At 47.0% G+C, this 22,165-nt stretch overlaps 1 protein-coding gene and 1 long non-coding RNA gene across 2 annotated transcripts in view; both read right to left on the bottom strand.

Moving 5' to 3' along the window:
- Positions 1-4,650: 4,650 nt before the first annotated feature.
- LOC136955917 (uncharacterized) lies at positions 4,651-7,952 on the bottom strand. The gene is made up of 4 exons (XR_010878199.1): positions 7,748-7,952; positions 6,352-6,561; positions 5,117-5,219; positions 4,651-4,695 (listed from the first exon to the last, which is right to left on the bottom strand). It is a non-coding gene; the product is annotated as an uncharacterized lncRNA (long non-coding RNA).
- Positions 7,953-12,644: 4,692 nt separating this feature from the next.
- Positions 12,645-22,165, bottom strand: part of LOC136956435 (teneurin-3) — a 70,180-nt gene continuing 60,659 nt past the window's right edge. Inside the window, exons 5-6 of the mRNA XM_067250329.1 lie at positions 14,422-14,660; positions 12,645-12,706 (exon numbers count right to left, since the gene is read on the bottom strand). Coding sequence (XP_067106430.1) covers positions 12,645-12,706; positions 14,422-14,660 — 301 coding nt within the window. The remainder of the gene's footprint in view (positions 12,707-14,421; positions 14,661-22,165) is intronic.

Below are 22,165 nucleotides of genomic sequence, written 5' to 3'. Positions count from 1 at the left end.
GGGGGGGGGGGGGGGGGTGGGACTCAGGGCCTCTGAGTGAACCTTGACCTTAGAGAAAATCAATCTTTATATTCTCCTTACTGGGTGGTGGGGGGTGACTTGCAGTCATAGACACAACAGGAAAACATTTTAAAAAAAGATGAACATATGAAAGAGAGAGAGAGAGACCTCCCACAGAGAAAGGACAATAAAACAGGTTATTACAAAGCTATGGCGATTATCACCACGGTCACCACAGAAGCACACAGTGCATGATGGGAAGGATGGAGGAACAGAAAGAGCACCGTACCTTTGACTCTAATGTCCGGGTTGTGAGCTTGAAAAACAGAAGGAGGAACAGGGAGGAAGAGAGAGAGAGAGAGAGAGCAGGCATTTTAGAAAAGAAAAGAACTGGACAGACAGTTCATTCGAGAGTACACACATGGCTATGAAGAGAGGCAGATAGCCACAGAGACCGAAGGATACACACACACACACACACAAAGACAGGGGTTAGAATAACAGGAATAATCACCCTGAACTATGAGAGCTCTGTGAAGTACTAACTACTAATTGCGGTAACGTTTCTTTTTCTTTTTTTTTCCTCAAAACATATGCACTGCATGTGGGAAACTGCTAAGTGTGTGTCTGTGTGTGTGTGTGGCTAAATGAATCATGCTGTCTTGGACATCAGTGGGTCATTACTATCAGAGCAGTTCAGTGAGACTGATCATATTGACATCAACCTAGTGAACAATTATACTGCAGCCCTGCTGACTCAATCATAGAGAAGGGAGGGGGGGGTGTGAGAGGGAAGAAAGAGGCAGGAGGTAAATGGGGAAGAGAGTGGGAGAAGTAGAGGAACAGTTATGAATCACAGCCAGGCTGCGAGAGAGGACAGATGGAGGAGGGCAAGCGAGGGACGGGTATTTTCATTGTTTTCTCACATTGAAGGCATCAGTTGTAGTGGATTTAACTGGTAGCACACACAATGAGATGGGATTCTGTCAAAAGTCTACAGCTGTTTACACACCTCTCTCTCTCTCTCTCACCCCCCTCTCTCTCTCTCTCTCCACCCCCCCCGCCCCCTCCTCCCTCTCTCTCTCTCTCTCTCTCACACCCCCCCCCTCTCTCTCTCTCTCTCTGTTAGTCAGAAAGTGAAAGCCACTTAGAGTACGTGGCTGTATTTTATCTGCAATGAAAAACATCTCCCCTGTGTGCAACTCCTAAGTAACAGACCAGACAGAACTAGGCAGAGGACAGAGAGTGGATGCGTACAGAGGAACACACCAGACAGAACTAGCAGAGACTGAAATGTGGATGAGAGTACTTGATGTACAGTCTTTAATCACAGGAGATAGTAGAGAGCCTGAGAAGTTGACAGAGAGAAAACGATAGGGATGAAATTGTGTCATATGAAATGTGGGTGTGACCCTTCGTACGGTATTATGATTGTGGTTCTATTGGTGTGTGTCTGAAGGAGGTGTGTTTGTGTGTGAGCGTGAATGAGGACTGTGTGTGTGTAGTGTGTGAGATGGGAAGTAACAACGTACAAAGACCTTGTTTCTGGTACTGAAGTAGATTTTTCTGGTATCAGTACTTTACTTTACTATTTATTTTTGCTTCACTATCCAACTTTTTACTTCCACTCTTTAAATTTTTTACACAAATCTGTACATTCTACTTCTTAAATGTTCAAGCCAGGCTTGTTACTTTAGTTTTAATCTGTATTTGGTGACACGATCTCTCTCTCCTCTCCATTCACTGTGTGTGAAAAAAAGGTTTTAAAAAAAAAATATATATTTATATATATTTTTTTAAACTTTAACAAAAACTTGCAACGTTTTTGTGTCGTGTGACTCGGGTTGTGTGTGGAAAAAAACTTTTGGTAAAAAAGTATTGAAAGTTTGAAAAAATCTTTTTTTTTTTTTGAACAGTACACTATGGATGAGACAAGGAGTTAGCGATGACAACATGACTGAGAATAGAGACATTTCTGATCACCCATGGCCATATATGAGAGAGATGTTCAAATTGTCTCTGTCAAAAAGGATTCCTGGTGAATGCCCCGGTCTATAGTGTATTTTTGTATTAATGTGATGTGAGGTCCAATCACCAGCGTGACACTAAAACAGTTAGTAGAAATGAATACTTTTGACTTAAGTATATGTCAGAGCCCAAACTTCTTTACTTTAACTTGAGTGAAAAGGTGTAGTCAGTACTTCAACTCTTTTTAAACATGAGTATCTGTACTTCTACATGAGTGAAGGATGCGTGTACGTTTGCCAACTGTGGTGTTTCCTCACCTATGTTACAGTGTTCCCCGGTCCAGCCCTGGTTACACTCACACTTGCCCTCCTAACACGCTCCGTTCTTGGTACAGTAGAGGGTGGCATGCCTTCTGGTCACACACCGTCCCAGTCCAGCCCTCCTCGCAGCGACACCCCCCCCCAAAACACACACCCTCGGCTCCCGCAGTCCACCGCACACCACCTCTGCCAACACACACACACACACACACACACACACACACACACACACACACACACACACACACACACAGAAAGAGACACAAGTACACAGTTAATGAAACACTGTAAGCCACCCGTCGTATAGTCCTTTTACAACCAGCTCCTGTGTGTGTGTGTGTGTGTGTGTCTTAAGAATAACGGTGGGGAGGTCGTGACCCTGTCTGGTAGATTTCAGATATCACCTTGTAGCACTGACAAAACAGGCGCCTTACCACATCCACACACACCACACCGCTGTCAGATGGGCTGGTGTAACTTGAGAAATCTGTGTGTGTGTGTGTATGTGTGGGGGGGGGGTTATATCTTGGTCAAAAGAGGGAGTTAAAGTGTTGGTGATAAATATGCTTTATGTGTGTGTGATGTGCGTATTTGCAGGCATTGAAGAGTGATTATGTTTGTGGATTCTTTTTTGTGTGTGTGTGTGTGAGGGTTTGGTGGTGGTTCAGAAGACACCAGAACAGAGTCAGACCAAACACCAAAACAAACAGACAGCCACCCTGATAAACATAGTTCCCCCATCTCTCCTCTCCTCTCCCTCACTCCCTCCTTTTCCTGTTTGTTTGGGTTAGTACACGTTCTCCTCTTCTCCTCTCCCCCCTTTCATTTTGTCCATCTGTGGTCGTTCCACTGTTTCCTTTGCTTTTCTTTTCTTTCATCCCCTCCATCCACCCCCCCCCCCCTCTCTCTCTCTCTCTCTCTCTATCTCTCTCTCTCTCTCTCTCTCTCTCTCTCTCTCTCTCTCTCTCTCTCTCTCTCTCTCCTCTCTCTCTCTCTCTCTCTCTCTCTCTCTCCCTGTCTATCCCCCTCCCTCTCCCCCTCCCTTTCCCCCTCCCTCTCTCTCTCTCTCTCACTCTCCATTCTCTCTCTCTCTCTCTATGCCCAATGTTCCCATCTCTCCCACCCCACCCCTCCATCCCTCCGTACCGACAGAGCAGTCTGGTCCGGTCCAGTTGGCATCACAGGTGCAGGTTCCACTGTCCGCCTGGTAGGACCCATGACCAGAGCACTGGTCTGGACACATGGTCTTCAGGATGTCACAGCTGGTTCCCCCCCAGCCAGGACTGCAGTGGCACTCCCCATGGATACACACACCATGGGAGCTACAGCTAGGGTCCAGGCAGTCCACTGGTGTGTGTGTGTGTGGAGGGGGTGGGGGGGGAGAGAGACGAGAACAAAGTTAGACAGGGATAATCACTAGAACATTCCTCGGCTTATTACCCTCTGTTATGACAACATAGTGTTACTGTCCAAACTTCTTACCATCACCACCCACCCACACACAGCTCTCTCTCTTCTATCTGACCCTATGTAATCCAAATAGGATTATAAATGTCTGACCCGTACTTCAACCTACGTAATCTGGTTACGGTTTTCTCTGGGTCAAACATGAAGGAGATGAGGGAGGCTGTGTGTGTCTTTGTGCAAGTGTGTGTGCATGCGTGTCTGTGTTACTGTACCTTGTGTGGTCATTGGCATGTTTATCACCAAGCTATTTTGACTATTTGATTTATCAACTCAGGAGAGGAAATCAATAAGATTGATCCTTTCTATTTCTATGGACAAGAGTATCACAGGCATACATACTCTCTCTCTCTCTCCCCTCTCCCTCTCTCTCTCTCTCTCTCTCTCTCTCCTCTCTCTCTCTCTCTCTCTCTCCCTCTCTCTCTCTCTCTCTCTCTCTCTCTCTCTCTCTCTCTCTCCCTCTCTCTCTTTCTCTCTCTCAGCATAGTGATTAGATGCTCTGTCAGGTGGAGAACACAACAATTGCTTCTGGAATATTGAACTGTTAAGTGGCCGGTCATGCTTATTATGGGATGGAGACCAAATCCGGATGGCTAGGGGGAGGGAGGGGACACACAAACCTCACAGCACACCCTCCATACATATGCAAAACACCTCTCACACACACACACACACACACATTAATTCCCAGCCCCCCCCCCCCCAGCCAGCCAGCCAGCCAGCCAGCCAGCAGCAGCAGGAACGTACCCTCCTCACAGTTGTCTCCCTTGTACCCCGTGTTGCAGGCACAGCTACCCATGATGCAGATGCCATGGCCTCCACAGTGGATGTCCACACACTGGTTACTGGGGACGTCACACTCTGTCCCCTTCCACCCACTGAAGCACTGGCAGCGCCCCGCGGGAGTACTGGCCGTTACCACTGCACAGGACCGGGCACGCCACTGGGGAGGGGGAGGGAGAGAGAGAGAGAGAGAGAGAGAGAGAGAGAGAGTGAGAGAGAGAGAAGAGAGAGAGAGAGAGAGAGAGAGAGAGAAGGGGATGGATGGATGGAGAGAGGAGAGGGTTAGAGAGAAAGGAGAGAGAGAGAGAGAGAGGAGAGAGAGAGAGAGAGAGAGAGAGAGAGAGAGAGAGAGAGAGAGAGAGAGAGAGAGAGAGAGAGAAAAGGGGATGGATGGATGGATGGATGGAGAGAGGAGAGGGTTAGAGAAAGAGGAGTGTCTGTAGTGATAACTAATGGAGGATTTATTGAACCAGTGCCTCCAAACTCTACCATGCTGTCTGGGATAGCAATCTGAACCCAATTATCACAGATGTGTCTCTCTGGGTGTGTGTGTGTGTGTGCGAGTGTGTGTGGGGTCTTACCTCTTGAACAGTCAGGACCGAGGAACCCAGCTAGACAGCGACACTTTCCAGACACACAGTCACCGTTTGCCATGGCAATTGTGTGGACAATCCGTGTCGGACTCTGATTGGTGAGATGGAAGAGGGGAGCAGAAGAGAGAGTGTGTTAATTGGGTTGGCTGACAGAGTACGCATACACACACATCCAGACACACACACACACACATGCAGACACACATCCAGACACACATGCAAACACACACTCCCATCCAGACACACACACACAGCAATCAGCAGCTTCTCCAGATGTATGATTAGGAAAAACTTGGTCTCTCTGCTTGCCATAGTCAACCAATCAACACCTTATTACCAAGTATTATCCAGCTCACAGACTAGTTTTTCTCCGTCTCTCTCCCCTTCCAGATTACCCCTCCCTCCCTCCCTCCCTCCCTCCCTCCCTCCCTCCCTCCCTCCCCTCCCTCCCTCCCTCCCTCCCTCCCTCCCCTCCCTCCCTCCCCCCTCCCTCCCCTCCCTCCCTCCCTCCCTCCCAGGTAGAGAGAGACCAGAAACCAGATGTAGAGTAGACAGGGTAAACAGTTGGGCTGAGCAGAGTTTCTATACCTGTTGACCTCAGCTGGATCAATCATACAGTACCTACACTGCCTCTATACACGGTTGAGTCTGTGTGTGTGTGAGAGAGAGAAAGCGAGGGCAGTTCTTTATTACCATGTCTCAGCAGAGTCCTAACATCAGTGCTATTACACTGCTGCTGTCAATAATTTCATTAGCTGACCAGCGTCCTGATCTCCCCAGCTTTACACGACAGTCTGACAGAGCCTTCCAATCACACACACACACACACATACACATACACACACACGCGCACACACACACGCTTCTCCAACCGGCCGACTGGCTGCTGGGAGGGCCCGCTTCGTTGACAGACAAATAATCCATTCTAAGTTCCAAGTGGTTGGCAGTTAGCTCGCTAACCTGTAATCTAGTCCTTCTCCTGATGAGACACAGCACTAGCTACTGCCCACATGCTAATCAGCAAATATTGTGTGTCTCCTCACATTTCACTGGGTTCATGGGTGGAAGGACTCACTGGAGGGGGTGAACAGGGAGATGGAGACATGTAGGGAGACAGGAATGCAGAACAGGAAATAGAGTAAAAGGCAGGGATGGAGAAAAGAGAGAGAGAGAGAGAGAGAGAGAGAGAGAGAGAGAGAGAGAAAGGAAAGTTAGCGTTGTACCTATGACAATGGTGTTGTAGGACCACCTGCTCCGTGTTGCGCCCGTCGTTGTAGAAGGCCAGGTGCCAGGTACCAGTATCCAAGAAGTGGATTGAAGCCAGCTTCTTGCAGGCTGACTGAGCGGGCGCGCCTGCCCCCGCCCTCAGACTCCAGGCCTCGTTTCTCCTTGGAGACCAGACGACTGCCATCCAGAAGCTCCACAAAATCATACTGGAGACACACACACAGTTTGAATACAGATTTTTTAAGAGGATGGATGAAAACAACTCTCCACAAAGTTCTAAATTTTTTCTCTAGCTATCTCTCTATTCCTTGCCATCACTCTCTCTTGATCTCTACCTCTCTTCCCCCCCCCCTCTCTCTCTCTAGCTCTCTCTCTCTCTCTCATTCCCTCTATCCCCTTGTCTTCCTTCCATCCCCCTCTCTGATTCCCTCCATCTCTCTAGGGACCCTGTTATTCATGTTTTCATTTCTCACACTTCTTGTTTTTTGCAATTAATCATGAACGTGTGAACAGGAAAAGAAAGCCAATATTATCTCTGACACACACACACACATGTACAAACACACAGACACACACAAACACATGAACACATCATTTTACCTTGAAAGTGAAAAACATCAGTTAATTTATCTCCAGTCCAACATGACTGCCATGTCAATACCTCTTCAATGTGCGCTGTGTGTGAGTGTGTGTGTATGTGTTTATTACCTTGGAGAACCGTATTGATTAAGGCTAGGCTATTAACACTGTAGGCTGTGTTAGTCTCACAGACATCACACAGGCCTTTGTCACCAATTAAACCTCCATTACTGGGGCGCAGACATCCCTTCCACAGCAGCGTGCATGTGTCTGGAGCGTCCTTGACAGAGGATGATTGTGACAGACTCTATTGCACAGAAACAGATGACATGCTGACGTGCGTATGTACCTGCGTGTGACCGAGTGTGCACCTGTGTGTGTGTGTACCTGTGTGTGTGTGTACCTGTGTGTGTGTGTGTGTGTGTATGTGTACCTGTGTGTGACCGAATGTGCACCTGTGTGTGTGTGTACCTGCGTGTGTGTGTGTGTGTGTATGTGTACCTGTGTGTGACCGAATGTGCACCTGTGTGTGTGTACCTGTGTGTCTGTACCTGTGTGTGTGTGTATGTGTACATGTGTGTGACCAAATGTGCACCTGTGTGTGTGTACCTGCGTGTGTGTGTGTGTGTGTATGTGTACCTGTGTGTGACCGAATGTGCACCTGTGTGTGTGTACCTGTGTGTCTGTACCTGTGTGTGTGTGTATGTGTACATGTGTGTGACCAAATGTGCACTTGTGTGTGTGTGTGTGTGTGTATGCACCTGTGTGTGTGTACCTGTCTATGACCAAATGTGCACCTGTGTGTGTGTGTACCTGTGTGTGTGAGGGAGGCAGGCCCTTGCGTCCGTACACTCCGACCAGTGCGTCTCTCTGGACGGAGATGTTAAAGCGGAGGAACTGGGGCTGGTCGATGTAGAGCTGGGAGCGCCAGAAGATCCCAGGAGGAACGTCCTGCACGGCCCTCCTGCCCACGTCCACCTCCCCCGTGTCCACCGTGTTGTTCTCCTGCTGGAACACACCCAGCTTACCTGGAGGAGCGAGGGAGGAGAGAGAGGGTGGAGGAGGGGAAGAGGATGAGGAAGGGGGGAGGAGAGGAGGGAGGGAGGAGAAAGAGGAGAGGGAAACAGGATGAGGAAGGGGGGAGGAGAGGAGGGAGGGAGGAGAGAGAGGGGAGGAGGAGGGGAACAGGATGAGGAAGGGGGGAGGAGAGGAGGGAGGGAGGGAGGAGAGAGAGGGGAGGAGGAGGGAAAGAGGATTAGGAAGGGGGGAGGAGAGGAGGGAGGGAGGAGAGAGAGGGGAGGAGGAGGGGAACAGGATGAGGAAGGGGGGAGGAGAGGAGGGAGGGAGGAGAGAGAGGGGAGGAGGGGAACAGGATGAGGAAGGGGGGAGGAGAGGAGGGAGGGAGGATGCAGCAGGGGGGAGGAAACGGTGGACGGAGGAGGAGGAGATGGGAAGAGGAGATGGGAGGAGGAGAGTTTTATTTTACTTTGAGCAACAGCTGGTAGCAGTGAACTGGATCCAAACCAGAATCCTGCAATACTAAAACACATATACATGAAATGTAGAAGTGTAAAAGGTCAGGATAGCATAACCTGGCAAACACCACAACTTTCCATCTGGACTTGAGACCTCGGGATCAAAGAAGTCTAGACATTACGTACATACACCTACTGCAACACACACACCCCCTAATACCTAGACAATAACTATACCACACACACTATGCATACATGCCAGAACATTACCTTAATGGCAAACACCATATGGTTCATGGCAACAGCTAGACATTACGTACAGCGACTCACACGTGCATTCACACACACACACACACACACATGCATAGAATGCGTCAGAGAAAGAAAGCGGGCCACCAGGGAGATCTACATGGCTCTGTGGTTCTCACTAATAGGCAGCAGCTGCCATTAATATCTCATTAATTAGACTAGAAGTGTTTCAAGGGGTCACAGTGTGTGCTTGGTTGTGTGTCTGTTTTAAATATGTATAGTCTGTCTTTGTCTGCCTGTGTGTGTATGGGTTTTTCTGTTACGTGTATTTTCTCTGTGTGTTTGAGTGTGTGTTTTCACCCGTGTGTGTTTGAGTTTGTGTGTGTTTGAGGCAGTAAAGCGAGTGTACAAAGAGCTCAATTCCCGTTTGCGAGGATGCAATTAGACACAAATGCTGCTTGTTAGGGCTGTGGTGAGCTTAGCCTGAGGACAAACACACTCTCTCCATCTCTCTCTCTTGCTCTCCACCTCTCTCTTCTGTCTTTCTCTCTCCTGCCCCACCCTCCTCTCTCCATCACTGTCCACACCATCCACACACCCTGAGTGGATACACAGTGCCCGAAGACAACACAACCTGTCTGCCGAACAGATTCATTTTATTTTATAGAATCACAATATCATTATATTAGCCTGCTGATTTCTCTCTTTCACTCTGTATTTCTGTTCTCACCTGATGAAGGTCCATCTGTTTAGCCTGCAGGAACAATCATATGCTTAATTGGATAGAACCATCGCTATTGTCTGTCTATGTGTGAGTGGTGTGTGTGTGTTTGTGTGTGTGTGCGTGCCTGTTTATTTGCAAAAACCCATTAATCCATGCCAGTTGACAGAGTCACTGCAGACAAAAGTGTGAGAGAGAGAGAGAGAGGCCAAGGTTAGCCGAAGGAGGAGAGAAGGAAAAGAAAAGGACTGGCTGGCTGTATTGATTAGAAGAGTGTGTGTGTGTGTGTGTCTGTGTACACTGTATGTGTGTATGCGTGTGTTTGTCTGCTCTGTGTTTTTTTGTTGATGACGGTGTGTGTGTGTGTTTGGATGCCTAATGAGTTAATTAACAGACTGCTACAAGGGCTGGAGATCTTGTTAGAGACGAGAGGGAGGGAGGGACACCACTGTTAGCACTGATCATTTTGTAGCTCCCAACCTACCCTCCAAGAGACGGCATGAATATGTTAGCATCTCTACCATCCTCTATACGGGCAGCAAGCTGGAATCTCCATAAGAAACAGCTTTAGAGCTATTTTGTGAGAAGAGGATGGGAGGATGGGACACTGGAGCGGCCAGGAGTCCAGAGATATTGGTTCTGAGGACAAAATGAGCAAGGAAAGACACTTGGGCAGCCTTGATGGGAAGGTTCTAAAGCTCTTTATATGATAGGAACCGTGTGAAAGGACTGAGATAGAAGACTGACTGGGTCAATGAAGTAGTGGTGTTGTGTGAATATGAGACGGTGTCTATGTGTGAGTCGCAGAAAGTGTTAGATGGTAGTAGTGTGGCCTGTGCAGTGCGCACACACACACACACACACACACGCACGTGCACACACTATAGGGCCTGTCCTGATAGGGGCCAGGGATAATTGGACCAGATGATTCATGGCTCCAAAGTGGCCAGATGCCTCAATGCATCAGAACAGCGAGTGTGTTTGGTGTGTGGGTCAAGTATATATGTGTGTGTGTGTGTTTGTGTGAGGGTCAAAATGAGAGGTAAATCCAGTTCCCCTCCTATCTGGGCCTCTAGAAGGTTCTCACACTGTCTGTTCTATCTTTAGACTGACCAGTCTCCAGACTCTAAACACATCAAAACCAAATGCTGCTCCCTCGTACACACACACACACACACACACACACACACACACACACACACACACACACACACAGACATGTGAACATACAAGGATGTAAACGGTTTCAAGGTCACAAACACACACACACAAGCTCAATCCATCATAGATCTATTTTAGGTGGAGGTGGACTTCAAAGAGCCGTATTGATGACATTGTCCATGGTATTAGAACTGTGAGTGTGTGAGCGTATGTGAGCGTATGTGAGCGTATGTGTGCGTGTGTGTGCGTGTGTGCATGTGTGAGAAAGAGCTCACCATTGTCTGAGGCCAGTGCGGTTATGGTGTTGGGCGTGGTGTCTGACTTGGTTTGTCCGTTCTCAAAGGCGTAGTCTCCTGTCTCCTGAAGATGCCAGTTCAGACCTAGCAGGTGCATGGCTGAAGGGATAGGGGAGAGAGAGCGAGACAGAGAGAGAGCGAGAGAGAGAGAGAGAGAGAGAGAGAGAGAGAGAGAGAGAGAGAGAAAGAGAGAGAGAGAGAGAGAGAGAGAGAGGGAGAGAGGTGTGACAGAGATGGGGCGGAGAGGGGAGAAATAGAGAGAGGGGAGAAAGGGAGAAAGAAAATACAACATAAGTTATTACTCTCTGCAGGCGTGAGGACCTGAATAAATCACAGACACACACACACAGTGTTTCTATCTAGTTTTGTGCCAGTGAGAGACAGAGCAGTGATGCATACTACAGCAGTGAGGATGTGGGAAAGGAAAAGAACAACCGTGCATCTCCTCCAACCTGCTCTGGGCAGAACCTTAGGCTGTGTTTGTGTAAGTATGTGTGTGTGTTTGTGTGTGTAAGTATGTGTGTGTGTGTGTGAGAATCTGCTCAACTAAAAAGGAGGTTGTTTGTGTGCAAGGCAATATTTTAACCTGCGCCCAGAGAGGAGAGTGGGGCAGCAGAACATATTATCATCAAGCTGGCTCGCCCCTCCGGCAGCACATCTGACAGGCTAATGCAGCAGACTGGCAGCCAGCAGACACACACGGGACACAGTTGCTGACTTTAACACTGTTAACACTGCAGGCTGGAGCCCAGATGGAGCCAAGATGGCCGTCCTGGGAACTACTGGCTCATTCCTGATACGTTTACTAAAGTCTGAAGAGATGGACCTCGGTTCTTTTTTTCTCTCTTCTATCCATCCATCCCTCCAGACTCTTCTTTTTCCTCTCAATTCTCTTTTCTGAGACAGCTGGATTGTACACTGTCACCAAAAGTATTTGGACACCTGCTTGTCAAACAATTTCTACATCTCCTTTCTGTCACATCCCTGACAACAGCTTTGGGACAGCCCTTTTCTGTACTTGACTTTCAGTACTTAAACTTGACTAGCCTGCAAAATTACCATAAACGTACCAACGATATTAGTGTGGCAAGGATGTGTCTATATACCGACCACGGGTCCACATACTTTTGGTTATATAGAGCAGCCATTCCCAAACCTTTCCACTTTGCGGCCCAATTAGCATAGCTCAAATATTTTTGCTGATATTACAGATGTCTATATATCTGTGTTGTATCGTATGGGTGTGTGTGTCTATGTGTTTGTGAGAATATTGCTAAGATGCACATGCTGGGTCTAATGAGAGGACTTAAGGCCTGCCCCACTATGTAGTACACACACACACAATAACAAGTGCAAAGGAGCCAGTCTCATACTTTTTTTGAGTTATTTTGTGTGTGAGTGTGTGTGTCTGTGTGCGTGTGAGAGTGTGTGAGTGTGTGACAGAGCAAAAAGCTGTATAACCCTCAGACTTTATCTGAGAAATGTTCTGCTGCCCTGGGATGGTAATGAAGTGAATAGAAGGCAGGGAGAGAGGGAGTGAGAGGGGGAGAGCAGGAGAGGAGAAAAAGAGACGGAGGGAGAGCCAGACAGAGAAAGAGAGAGACAAAGAGAGGACAAAGAGATGGAGAGGGAGAGGGAGAGAGAGAGAGAGAGAGAGAGAGAGAGAGAGAGAGAGAGAGAGGAGAGAGAGAGAAAGACACACAGAGTCCAATTAGAGGTTCGACTTGGGAGCGTTTACAAGGAGAACCCCCCCACAGCTGGGTTAATCCCCCCCCCACCACCCTCTCCACATACCCTCACACACACACTCACTCCTTCACTCTCATTAAATTAGAGTCGTGCTGGGCCAGCCCGTTACCCAGAACCCCCTCTGAGAGGCAGGAGCAGAGGGTCATGGGAGAGATCTGGAGGATCGACAGGAAGCAGAAACAGGCTGTAGGGTGTGTGTGTGTGGCGGGCATAGGGGGGTGGGGTCAGAGACCTGAACATGACCACCAGACAACCTTCAGACATCATTGAGATGACTGGGATTCAACGTTGAGCCAATGTTGAGACGGGCTGGAGGGTCTTGAGAGACCCAACATCGAACTGATGGAGGAGGACAAGCCACAGACAGCCTCTTCAGGTTATGGTGATGCTATGCAGCTAACACGCTAACATCACTGCACCATTCAGAGCAGCGGGAGCCTGCTTATCTGATGTCCTCCACCTTCCTGTAGGAAAGATCTTTACCCTATCACACAGGTGTACTTCTGTACAGGTGTGTGTGTGTGTTACTAAAAGGAATGTGGAGGTTGAAATACCAACAATCGTACAGAGACAAAGCTTAAGATGAAAGAAGAGGAAGTGACATCTGTGCACGGTTCTGTTTGGGATCTGCTCTCCATATATCTACATAACTTAGCTTCGAGTGTGTGTGTCCAGCTGTGTGTGTGTGTGTGTGTGTATGTGTGTCCCACTGTATTGTGGGTTTTACACATTAATGTTGAATCAGAGTTACTGAGGCCTGTCTGTGCACCTGCTGAGAGGCAGCCTGTATTAGCATATACCATTAGCATTAGCTTTAGCAAACACAGACTAACACACAACTAAACAGCTTTAGCATTAGCATCCACTATTATATGGGGCTGATTTTGTGTTAGCTTATATGCAAAGACTTAATGGGGATGTCGCTAATAAGCTTCTGCATTTTTATCCACAACTACTCCATGGGGCTAATTTCATGTCATAATCTATTCTGAGACTTAATGGCTATGCTGATAATTAGTGTTAGCATGTTATAATTAAGATCACCATCACCATGGATATTTACAATATGAATTGATGACAGCAGCAATTAGCTTTGTACGGGTTAACTTTAGAAGGTTACATGTTATGTAAATATTTTAGAAGGCCATTAGAGTCTATGTGTGTGTGTGTGTGTGTGTGTGTTTGCCTTTACAGGGGTTCGATTACGATTCCCCTCTCACAAACATGACTTTCATTCAAGTCATGCTCAAAAAGCTTTTCGTGTGCGTGTGAGAGTGTGTGTTTGGGTGTCTGCTTGTGTGCTAGTCTGAGACTGTGTGTGTGTGTGTATGTGAGAGAGTATGATAGATTCAATGGAGAGAATGATTTATCTCTATATCACTCATGCTTTCCATCTCTCTTCTCTTTTTTTTTGTTCTCTCTCACATAGAACTGAAAGAATGAGAGGAAACAGTTCTCTTTCAGTAGCTGAAAGTAATGCATGATGAATACTAACACTACAACCTCCACCTACCCATATTCTCACTCTCTATCTCTCTCTCTCTCTCTTTCTCTCTATCTTACACAAAGACTCTGTAGTCACTAGAGAGGTAAGAGCGGCATGATGGCTCTGTGTCAACAACCTTCTCATTGCCATCAGCGAGAAAACGTTCTCCGATATTCGTGTTTCACCAGTCGCCATGCTTGTTGAAGACCAGCACAGCCAATGGGACATACATAATTATTCCTCACTATCTGATTGGCAGTCAGGATGGAGGGACAGGAAACTGAGCCACCAGTGTGTATGGGTGTGTGCGTGTGCAAGTATGTGTGTGTGCGAGTGTGTGTGTGTCCTACCTATGCAGTAGCAGAGCAGGACGGACAGTAGGACAGACAGGCCCACAGCGCTTAGGGCTGTGCATCTCCAGCTGCAGTACTTGGAGGACTTCTTGAACTTGAAGGCGCTTCTGGAGAGGGTGTTCCTGGGGAGGGGCCGGGTGGGGGGCGAGTACACGGAGCCGGTAGCCATGGTGTAACCGGGCGTGGCCGTGCTGAAGAGGGGAGTCGTGCCGGTGCCTGTCTTGAAGAGGAAGTGCCTGGAAATGGAGAGAGAGAGTGAGGGGATGAATGAGGAAGGGATGGATAGAGGGAATAGAGGAGGAGGAGAAAGGGATGAATAGGGGAAGGGTGGGGTGGAGGGGAAGAGCAAGAGGGATATGGATAGAGAGAGAGAGGGAGGGGTGGAGAGGGATATGGATAGAGAGAGAGGGATGGGTGGGTGGAGAGGGATATGGATAGAGAGAGGGAGGGGTGGACAGGGATATGGATCGAGAGAGAGAGAGGGAGGGGTGGAGAGGGATATGGATAGAGAGAGGGAGGGAGGGGTGGAGGAAGAGAGACATGAGAGAGAGTTAAGTCATATAACCAATAAAAGGGAGATCAACAGATGGCAGAGATATACATTTAGATGAATTGGATTTGAAAAGAATAGTCAAAGAGATGACTTCTCAAAACCATGGTCACTGGAGACAAAGCTACTACCAATCACGAGGGATACACTTGTAAAGACTTCAGATAAAAACTGACGGACATCTTCTTGTCTTTTCAATAGCTTTTGAAGAAGGGTCAGTCACATACTGTATACACACAAACACACACACACACACACACACACACACACACAATGGCACATACAATATCTCTCTCTCTTTGCAAAAGCGTGATCTAGTTACTGTGGATGAATATATCTTACTCTTGACATTTTTGTTTGACTGTAGTGTGTCTGAATCTGTGTGTATGTATGTGTGTATGTGTGTGTGTGGGCAGGCAGAGCGGTCACATACCCGTCCCCATACAGCCCCTGGTGACAGTCAGGTGGGAACACGTCCATCTCTATAAGGTTGTCATGGCCGTTCTCAAGTACAGACTGCCCGGCTGACCCTCTACACCAAACGCACACACGCACACACACAACCACAGACACATTCACAAACACACAGTTAAAGAGAGACGGACACACACATGCGACAGTCACTGTAACTAGCCCACTTGTAATGAGATTTTTGTCTTGTTCATTAATGTAATGCCGAATGCCTGAACTCCACATGTGTTTGTGTGAGAGAATGTGCTTCAGACACTGTTTGTGTGAGAGAATGTGTTTCAGACAGTGTTTGTGTGCATTTCACAGTGTGTGTGAAAGAGGGTGTAGGTGTTACATGTCAGTTTATTCTAATTTGAGAAGTTTAAGAGTGACAGAGAGAACCCAGGGGGAGAACAGAAAAGGAGATAAAGTTGCGAGGTAGAAATTGAGGGAGAGCAGGGTGAAAAATGAAAAGAGCGAGAGAGACGAAAAGAGGTGTTTGTATCAAAGGAAAATATCAAAAAACCTCTAACCTGAGCTTTTGGATATACAGAAACAATACAACCAGCTTATCAATCCGCTAATTAAAAAGACAATTAATTCCACAGAAATCTTATCCCCCCTGCTGAGAGGGAGGGTTTGGCGGTAGTTTTAATTGGTTCTGCGTACTTTGGTTCAGAAGGTTCCGGAACAGAACCCTATCATCTCTCATCATCTGACGCAGAACGGAGACAAGCGGAAATAGAAGGATTCAAATTTAAATCAACTTTATTAAAGCTCTAATTAAAAATACAGTGATTGTGAAACAATGGTGGTGAGGATGATGATGATGAAGGTGATGATTATAATTATAGAATATGAACTCACCCAGGAGTTCAATACTTCCTATCAACTTCAAAAACATCCAGTATAGGAAGACAGTAATTAAGACCCCACTAAGGCCAATGTGTGACCCGTTTGTAGGCCTGTGTGCCGAGATGGAAAGTAACAAAGTACATATACTGTGTTACTGTACTGAAACAGATTTTTCTAGTATCAGTACTTTACTTCACTATTTATTTTTATGACAACTTTTTACTTTCACTTCCACCTTTTTACACAAATATCTGTACTTTCTATTTATTAAATGTTCAAGCCAGGCTCGTTACTTTAGATTTAATCTGTATTTGGTGACATGAAAGGTTCCAAAAAAAGTTTCTAACCAAAAGGTTTTGAAAGGCTGAAAAAATTATTTTACAGTTTTGTAAAAAAAGAAAATTACAAAAGTAAAAAAAAATACTTCTGTGAGAAAGGTGTGGACATGGCCGGGAATCGAACTGGCAACCTTCAGATTACCAGCCTGATTCCCTAACCGCTCAGCCACCTGACTCCCTAAACAATGGCCAGTGACAGAGAGACGCTGGTTGTAAATGTTAGCGTGAACTGAGGAGAGACACACACACATAGGGAGACAATACTGTTAACTGACTGGTTCAATATGGGATGGTTAGAATAGCTTCACACATTTCTGGAGGTGACAAGTGAATCAGTTTGCAGGGAATTGTTTTTGCATAATAAAAAGGCTTAGCCTGTTGACAACTACACAAGTGCATTTACACGGTTACTTTTATATTCAAGCTACCAATGGGGTGTATGTGTTGAAATTCCTATAAACTAGGGCTGGACAAATAGCTTATAGAGGCTAAGGAAATGCCGATGTAATGCTACACTAATCTTGGTGTAGCATTTTGGACGGGACGAATATATCCACAGTCAGTTACCTATGTGAACCGAACGATTCTGTCTCTCCTCAGAGTTAGCAGATCGTGGGAGTTATTCTGAGATCTCACAGACTTGCACCCTGTGAAATGCTAGCTGAGATTAAAGGAGGAGGTCAAACAAGTCAAGAAGTTCTAGAGATGTTGGGGAACAGGAAGAAGTGAAGTGAGGTCAGATGGTGTGGCTTATATATATTATATTTTACATTGTTTAGTTCTTAGAATTAGTTCAACTATTGTACTTTTCAACTTTTTTCATTTAAGATCAGTTTATGTTTATATATACGGATTGTATATATAATATATATATTGTATGCACCTTCCTGCCACAGTAAATTCCGTGTTTGTGTAAACTTACATCTACATACTTCTTAAGTTATTTCTTAAGTCATTTCTGTGATGCCTTCAGTTGTATTTTGTATCATTTTATTCTTGCATTTATTGTCTCGCTGTGCTTTTTAATAATGATGTTATGTCCACTGTACTGTCCTGTCTGCAGTGTTGAATGTATCTGTTTTTAAGCTCTTGGTGCAGAACACATTCCCCTCGAGGCAATAAAGGTTTTCATTTTTTTCATTCATACATGGCGAATAAACCAAATGCTGATTCTAAAGGACACAAAGACACACACACGCAGAGGGGGAACGATAAGTTGGAGGGGTGTGATGTAAGGGAAGCAACACCGTGTGTGCGTGTGTGTGTGTGAGTGTGTGTGTGTGTGTGTGTGTGTGTGTGTGTGAGTGACGGCAGCACCTGCCCTATGAGTACAGGGGGGGCGTGGGAGGTATCCTCTGACACAACAGGTGGGATTTATAATGAGTGGGGGAGAGAAGGATGGACGTATGGATCGTCAACTCCACATGAGAGGATTCACACCCTCCTTCAATCTTCCCCCTGTATCAGTCTAACCCCCAGAGAAGCCACACTCCTCTCATCTCGGCTTCATTGAGCAGGCCACAAGGACATCTCCTCCCCTCTCACTTTCCCTCCCTTTTTTCCCCACCCTTCTTCCCTCCCTTTAACCCACTGACTCCTCTACGAACTGTCTTCATTCTCCATCCTTCTCTTTCTACCTCTCCTAGTTCCCCCTTTCTCTCTCTCCTTTCACGTCTATCGCTCCAACATCATCTGCTGCGTCCTTCATCTCACCCTCCTCTTCATCTGACACAGACACACTCATCCCTCTTTCAGTCCTCTCATCCCTCTCTCAGCACCATATCAACACTCAAACACCTGCATCCCTCCACCCCTCCCTTCTCTCTCTCTCACTTTCTGTCTCTCTCTCTCTCTCCTGAATATTATCACTATTCTCCATACCTCTCCACTCGCATTATCCCTCTCTATAGAATGATGAACTCACATTGTCAACATGCCACCTGGAGACAAGCCACGTTGCCAATTAGCATTTATGCGGCTCGGAAAATAAGAACACTCTTCAGTGGTATAGATGCAACTCAGCCAATGAGAACTAATGTGTGTAGTATAGATGTAGCTCAGCCAACGAGAACACACTTTCATGGTATAGATGTAGCTCAGCCAATGAGAACACACTTTCATGGTATAGATGTAGCTCAGCCAATGAGAACACACTTTCATGGTATAGATGTAGCTCAGCCAATGAGAACACACTTTCATAGTATAGATGTAGCTCAGCCAATGAGAACACATGTCGGTGGTACAGATGCTTCTCAGCCAGTAGAGGAGAGGTGTTTTATGCAAAGCAGACTTTTACCTTCAAGACAGCACACTGCATGCTGAACCACAACTGAAAACCCAAACACAAAAACTACACACACACACACACATTACAAACGCAAATGTACACACGGACCTCTATGTAAGTAACCTCTATGTAGTCGGATGCTAATGATGCTATTTGTATTCAGACTGGCTGAGTTTGTAGCTTACTACTCTGCAGAGCAGGCACACACACACTCGCTCACACACACTCGCTCACACACACACGCTCACACACACACGCTCACACACATACACTCACACACACACGCTCTCACACACACACGCTCACACACAGAGCTCGGACTTGTATTATTGTAGTCCCAGGGTAATACATATTTGTAAAAAAAAAAGAAAAAACTGACTTTATTAGTCAGTCTCCTCACGAACAGAGGGAGAAAAAGAGAGAGAGAGAGTTTAGGAGAGAGGAAGAGAGGGAGGGAGAGAGAGAGAAAGAGGGATGGGCACAGTTATATATTCAAGCAATCAGGAACAGAGTTTGACTGTGGGTGCGTATGTGCGTGCGCGCATACATGTGTTTAGTCTAGGAGTTGTAACCTCAGGGTGTATTTGATACTGCGCCTGTCTGCCAGTGAGACCAGAGGAATGTGGACGGAGCAGAATACACCCATGTGTGCGTGGGGGGGGGGGTTACTCTCAACGCAACACTGGACACCCTGGGTCAACGGTCACATCTACTGCCCTGGCCCGTATAGCTGGAATACTGGCATTGGAGGGTGTAAAGAGGGAGAAGGAAGAAGTGGAGGAGGAGGACGTTGGAAGAGCGGTAGGAAGGAGGAGGAGGGAAAGAGGAAGGAGGAGGAGAGGGAAGAGTGTGGAAGAGGTGGAGGAGGAGAGGGAGGAGTGTGGAATAGGAGGAGGAGTGTGGAAGAGGTGGAGGAGGAGGAGTGTGGAAGAGGTGGAGGAGGAGGAGTGGGGAAGAGGTGGAGGAGGAGTGTGGAAGAGGTGGAGGAAGAGGAGTGTGGAAGAGGTGGAGGAGGAGGAGTTGGGAAGAGGTGGAGGAGGAGAGGGAGGAGTGTGGAAGAGGTGGAGGAGTGTGGAAGAGGTGGAGGAGGAGAGAGTGTGGAAGAGGTGGAGGAGTGTGGAAGAGGTGGAGGAGGAGAGAGTGTGGAAGAGGTGGAGGAGTGGGGAAGAGAGGGACGAAGGAGAGGGAGGAGTGTGGAAGAGGTGGAGGAGGAGAGGGGGCAGCCCTCCTCTGCTAACCAGGCTGTGGCAGAAGGACGATGAGTCCAGCATGGGGTCTCTGCTCAGTATCGCAGCTGATGATTCACGGCGCCTCGTACATGAATACAGTTTAGCACACAGCATGCTGACCACCGCCCGTTAGAGCACACCGCGGACACTAATGATCCATACGAGTAATCAATAACTGGCCTACTTGGTGCCGTGAACCTGTGTTGTAATGTTCAGCTGTGGGTGAGAGCAAGTCTTCATGGGCATAATGGGTGTTTAAAGGTTAAGCCTGCAGGCCCTGTTGTGCTTTCTCTGACAGGATCTGTACACGTCTGTTCTGTCATCTGCTCTGCAAATGAGATCCTGTTCACACACACACACACAACAGTGAACACTGTTCACACACACTCTCTCTCTCTCCATCTCTGTCACATTCTTAATGTCTGTCTCTAGTCTCATAGACGAGACAGCTATGTATAGCCCAGTTGAATAAGACTCAAACAAGCCACATGTGTGTTCGTGTGTTATTGTTTGCGTGTGCTGAGTGTGTGTGAGAGTGCGTACAAGTGACAGTGTGTATCATGAAATTAGCACTTCACTAACAAAGCTGTCGGATTCATCATGCTATTCATGGCGGAGAGAATCTCACCTCCAACCTTCCTGTTCAAGCAAACTTGAAGGTGAATCACTAGACAACAAACAAAGACAAAGAGAAAAGAAGATAGACAGCGAGAGAGAGAGAGAGAGAGAGAGAGAGAGGCCTACTACTCTCTGGATGGACAGAACATATCCCATCTTCAGGCTTTGGCTGAAAGGCTTGAAGTTGTCCACCAGCATGTCTTCCACCAGACAAGTAGGGTGGAAGAGGGTGGAGCAGGCAGACCCCGTCTGCCTGTGACTGATTGAGGTCAGCACAGTCATCATGGAAGCTTCTCCCCCTGATTGGTTGGCTGAATGGAACCTTCCTGTTCTGTTTCACAGAGTGGAAACCAAGCAGGCTGGAGTGTAGTTACTATAGAGTTGACGGGCACTGTGGGGCCGTGATTTAGTGTTTTATTCTGCTAAGCTCTGTCTAACCCTAACACACACACTCCCACACACACACACACTCCCACACACACAAACACACACACAGGGCCATAGTTATACTGTACTGCTCCCAATGGAGAGGCCAGTAGTATTATCTACTTAGATAATAATAGACTTCTATATTGTTTAGTCAATACTGAACAGCCAAGGTCAGAGAGGAGGGGAGGATAGATAGATGATAGGGTGGAGGAGAGAGAGATAAAGAGTGAGACCGAAAGAGAGAGAGAGAGAGATAAAGGGTGAGACCGAAAGAGAGAGAGGGAGATAAAGAGTGAGACCAAAAGAGAGAGGGAGAGATAAAGAGTGAGACAGAAAGACAGAGAGTGATAAAGGGTGAGACTGAAAGAGAGAGATAAAGAGTGAGACAGAAAGACAGAGAGAGATAAAGAGTGAGACAGAAAGAGGGAGGGATGGATAAAGAGTGAGGTAGAAAGAGAGAGAGAGAGAGAGATACAAAGTGAGACAGAAAGTGAGATGGGGGATAAAGAGTGAGACAGAAAGAGAGAGAGATAAAGAGTGAGACAGAAAGTGAGATGGGGGATAAAGAGTGAGACAGAAAGAGAGAGAGATAAAGAGTGAGACAGAAAGAGAGAGAGATAAAGAGTGAGACAGAAAGAGAGAGAGATAAAGAGTGAGACAGAAAGAGAGAGGGAAGGATAAAGAGAGAGGCCAAGAGGGAGGATGACAGGTGTGTTATTCCTAGCTCTCTTTACATGATGTTTGCTCTAGTACTCAGAGGTCATAAAATATAAAACTGGAGCTCAGCAATTCACACACACACACACGGACGCACTCACGCACGGATGGACGCACACACACGGACGCACACACACATCGCAGAGGGTCCCAACTGCTTCCCTGTCCTGCCATGTAACACGGACATTCTTTTGTTCAGTCTGTATATTTTCTCCCTCACTTATTTTTTCTGGGTAGATACAGATAACAGAGTTCAGATCATTTCTGC

This window comes from Osmerus mordax, chromosome 14, assembly GCF_038355195.1.
Source record: "Osmerus mordax isolate fOsmMor3 chromosome 14, fOsmMor3.pri, whole genome shotgun sequence".
NCBI lineage: Eukaryota > Metazoa > Chordata > Actinopteri > Osmeriformes > Osmeridae > Osmerus > Osmerus mordax.
Note: the sequence above shows the minus strand (reverse complement) of the source record. Positions and strands in the feature narration are given on the sequence as shown.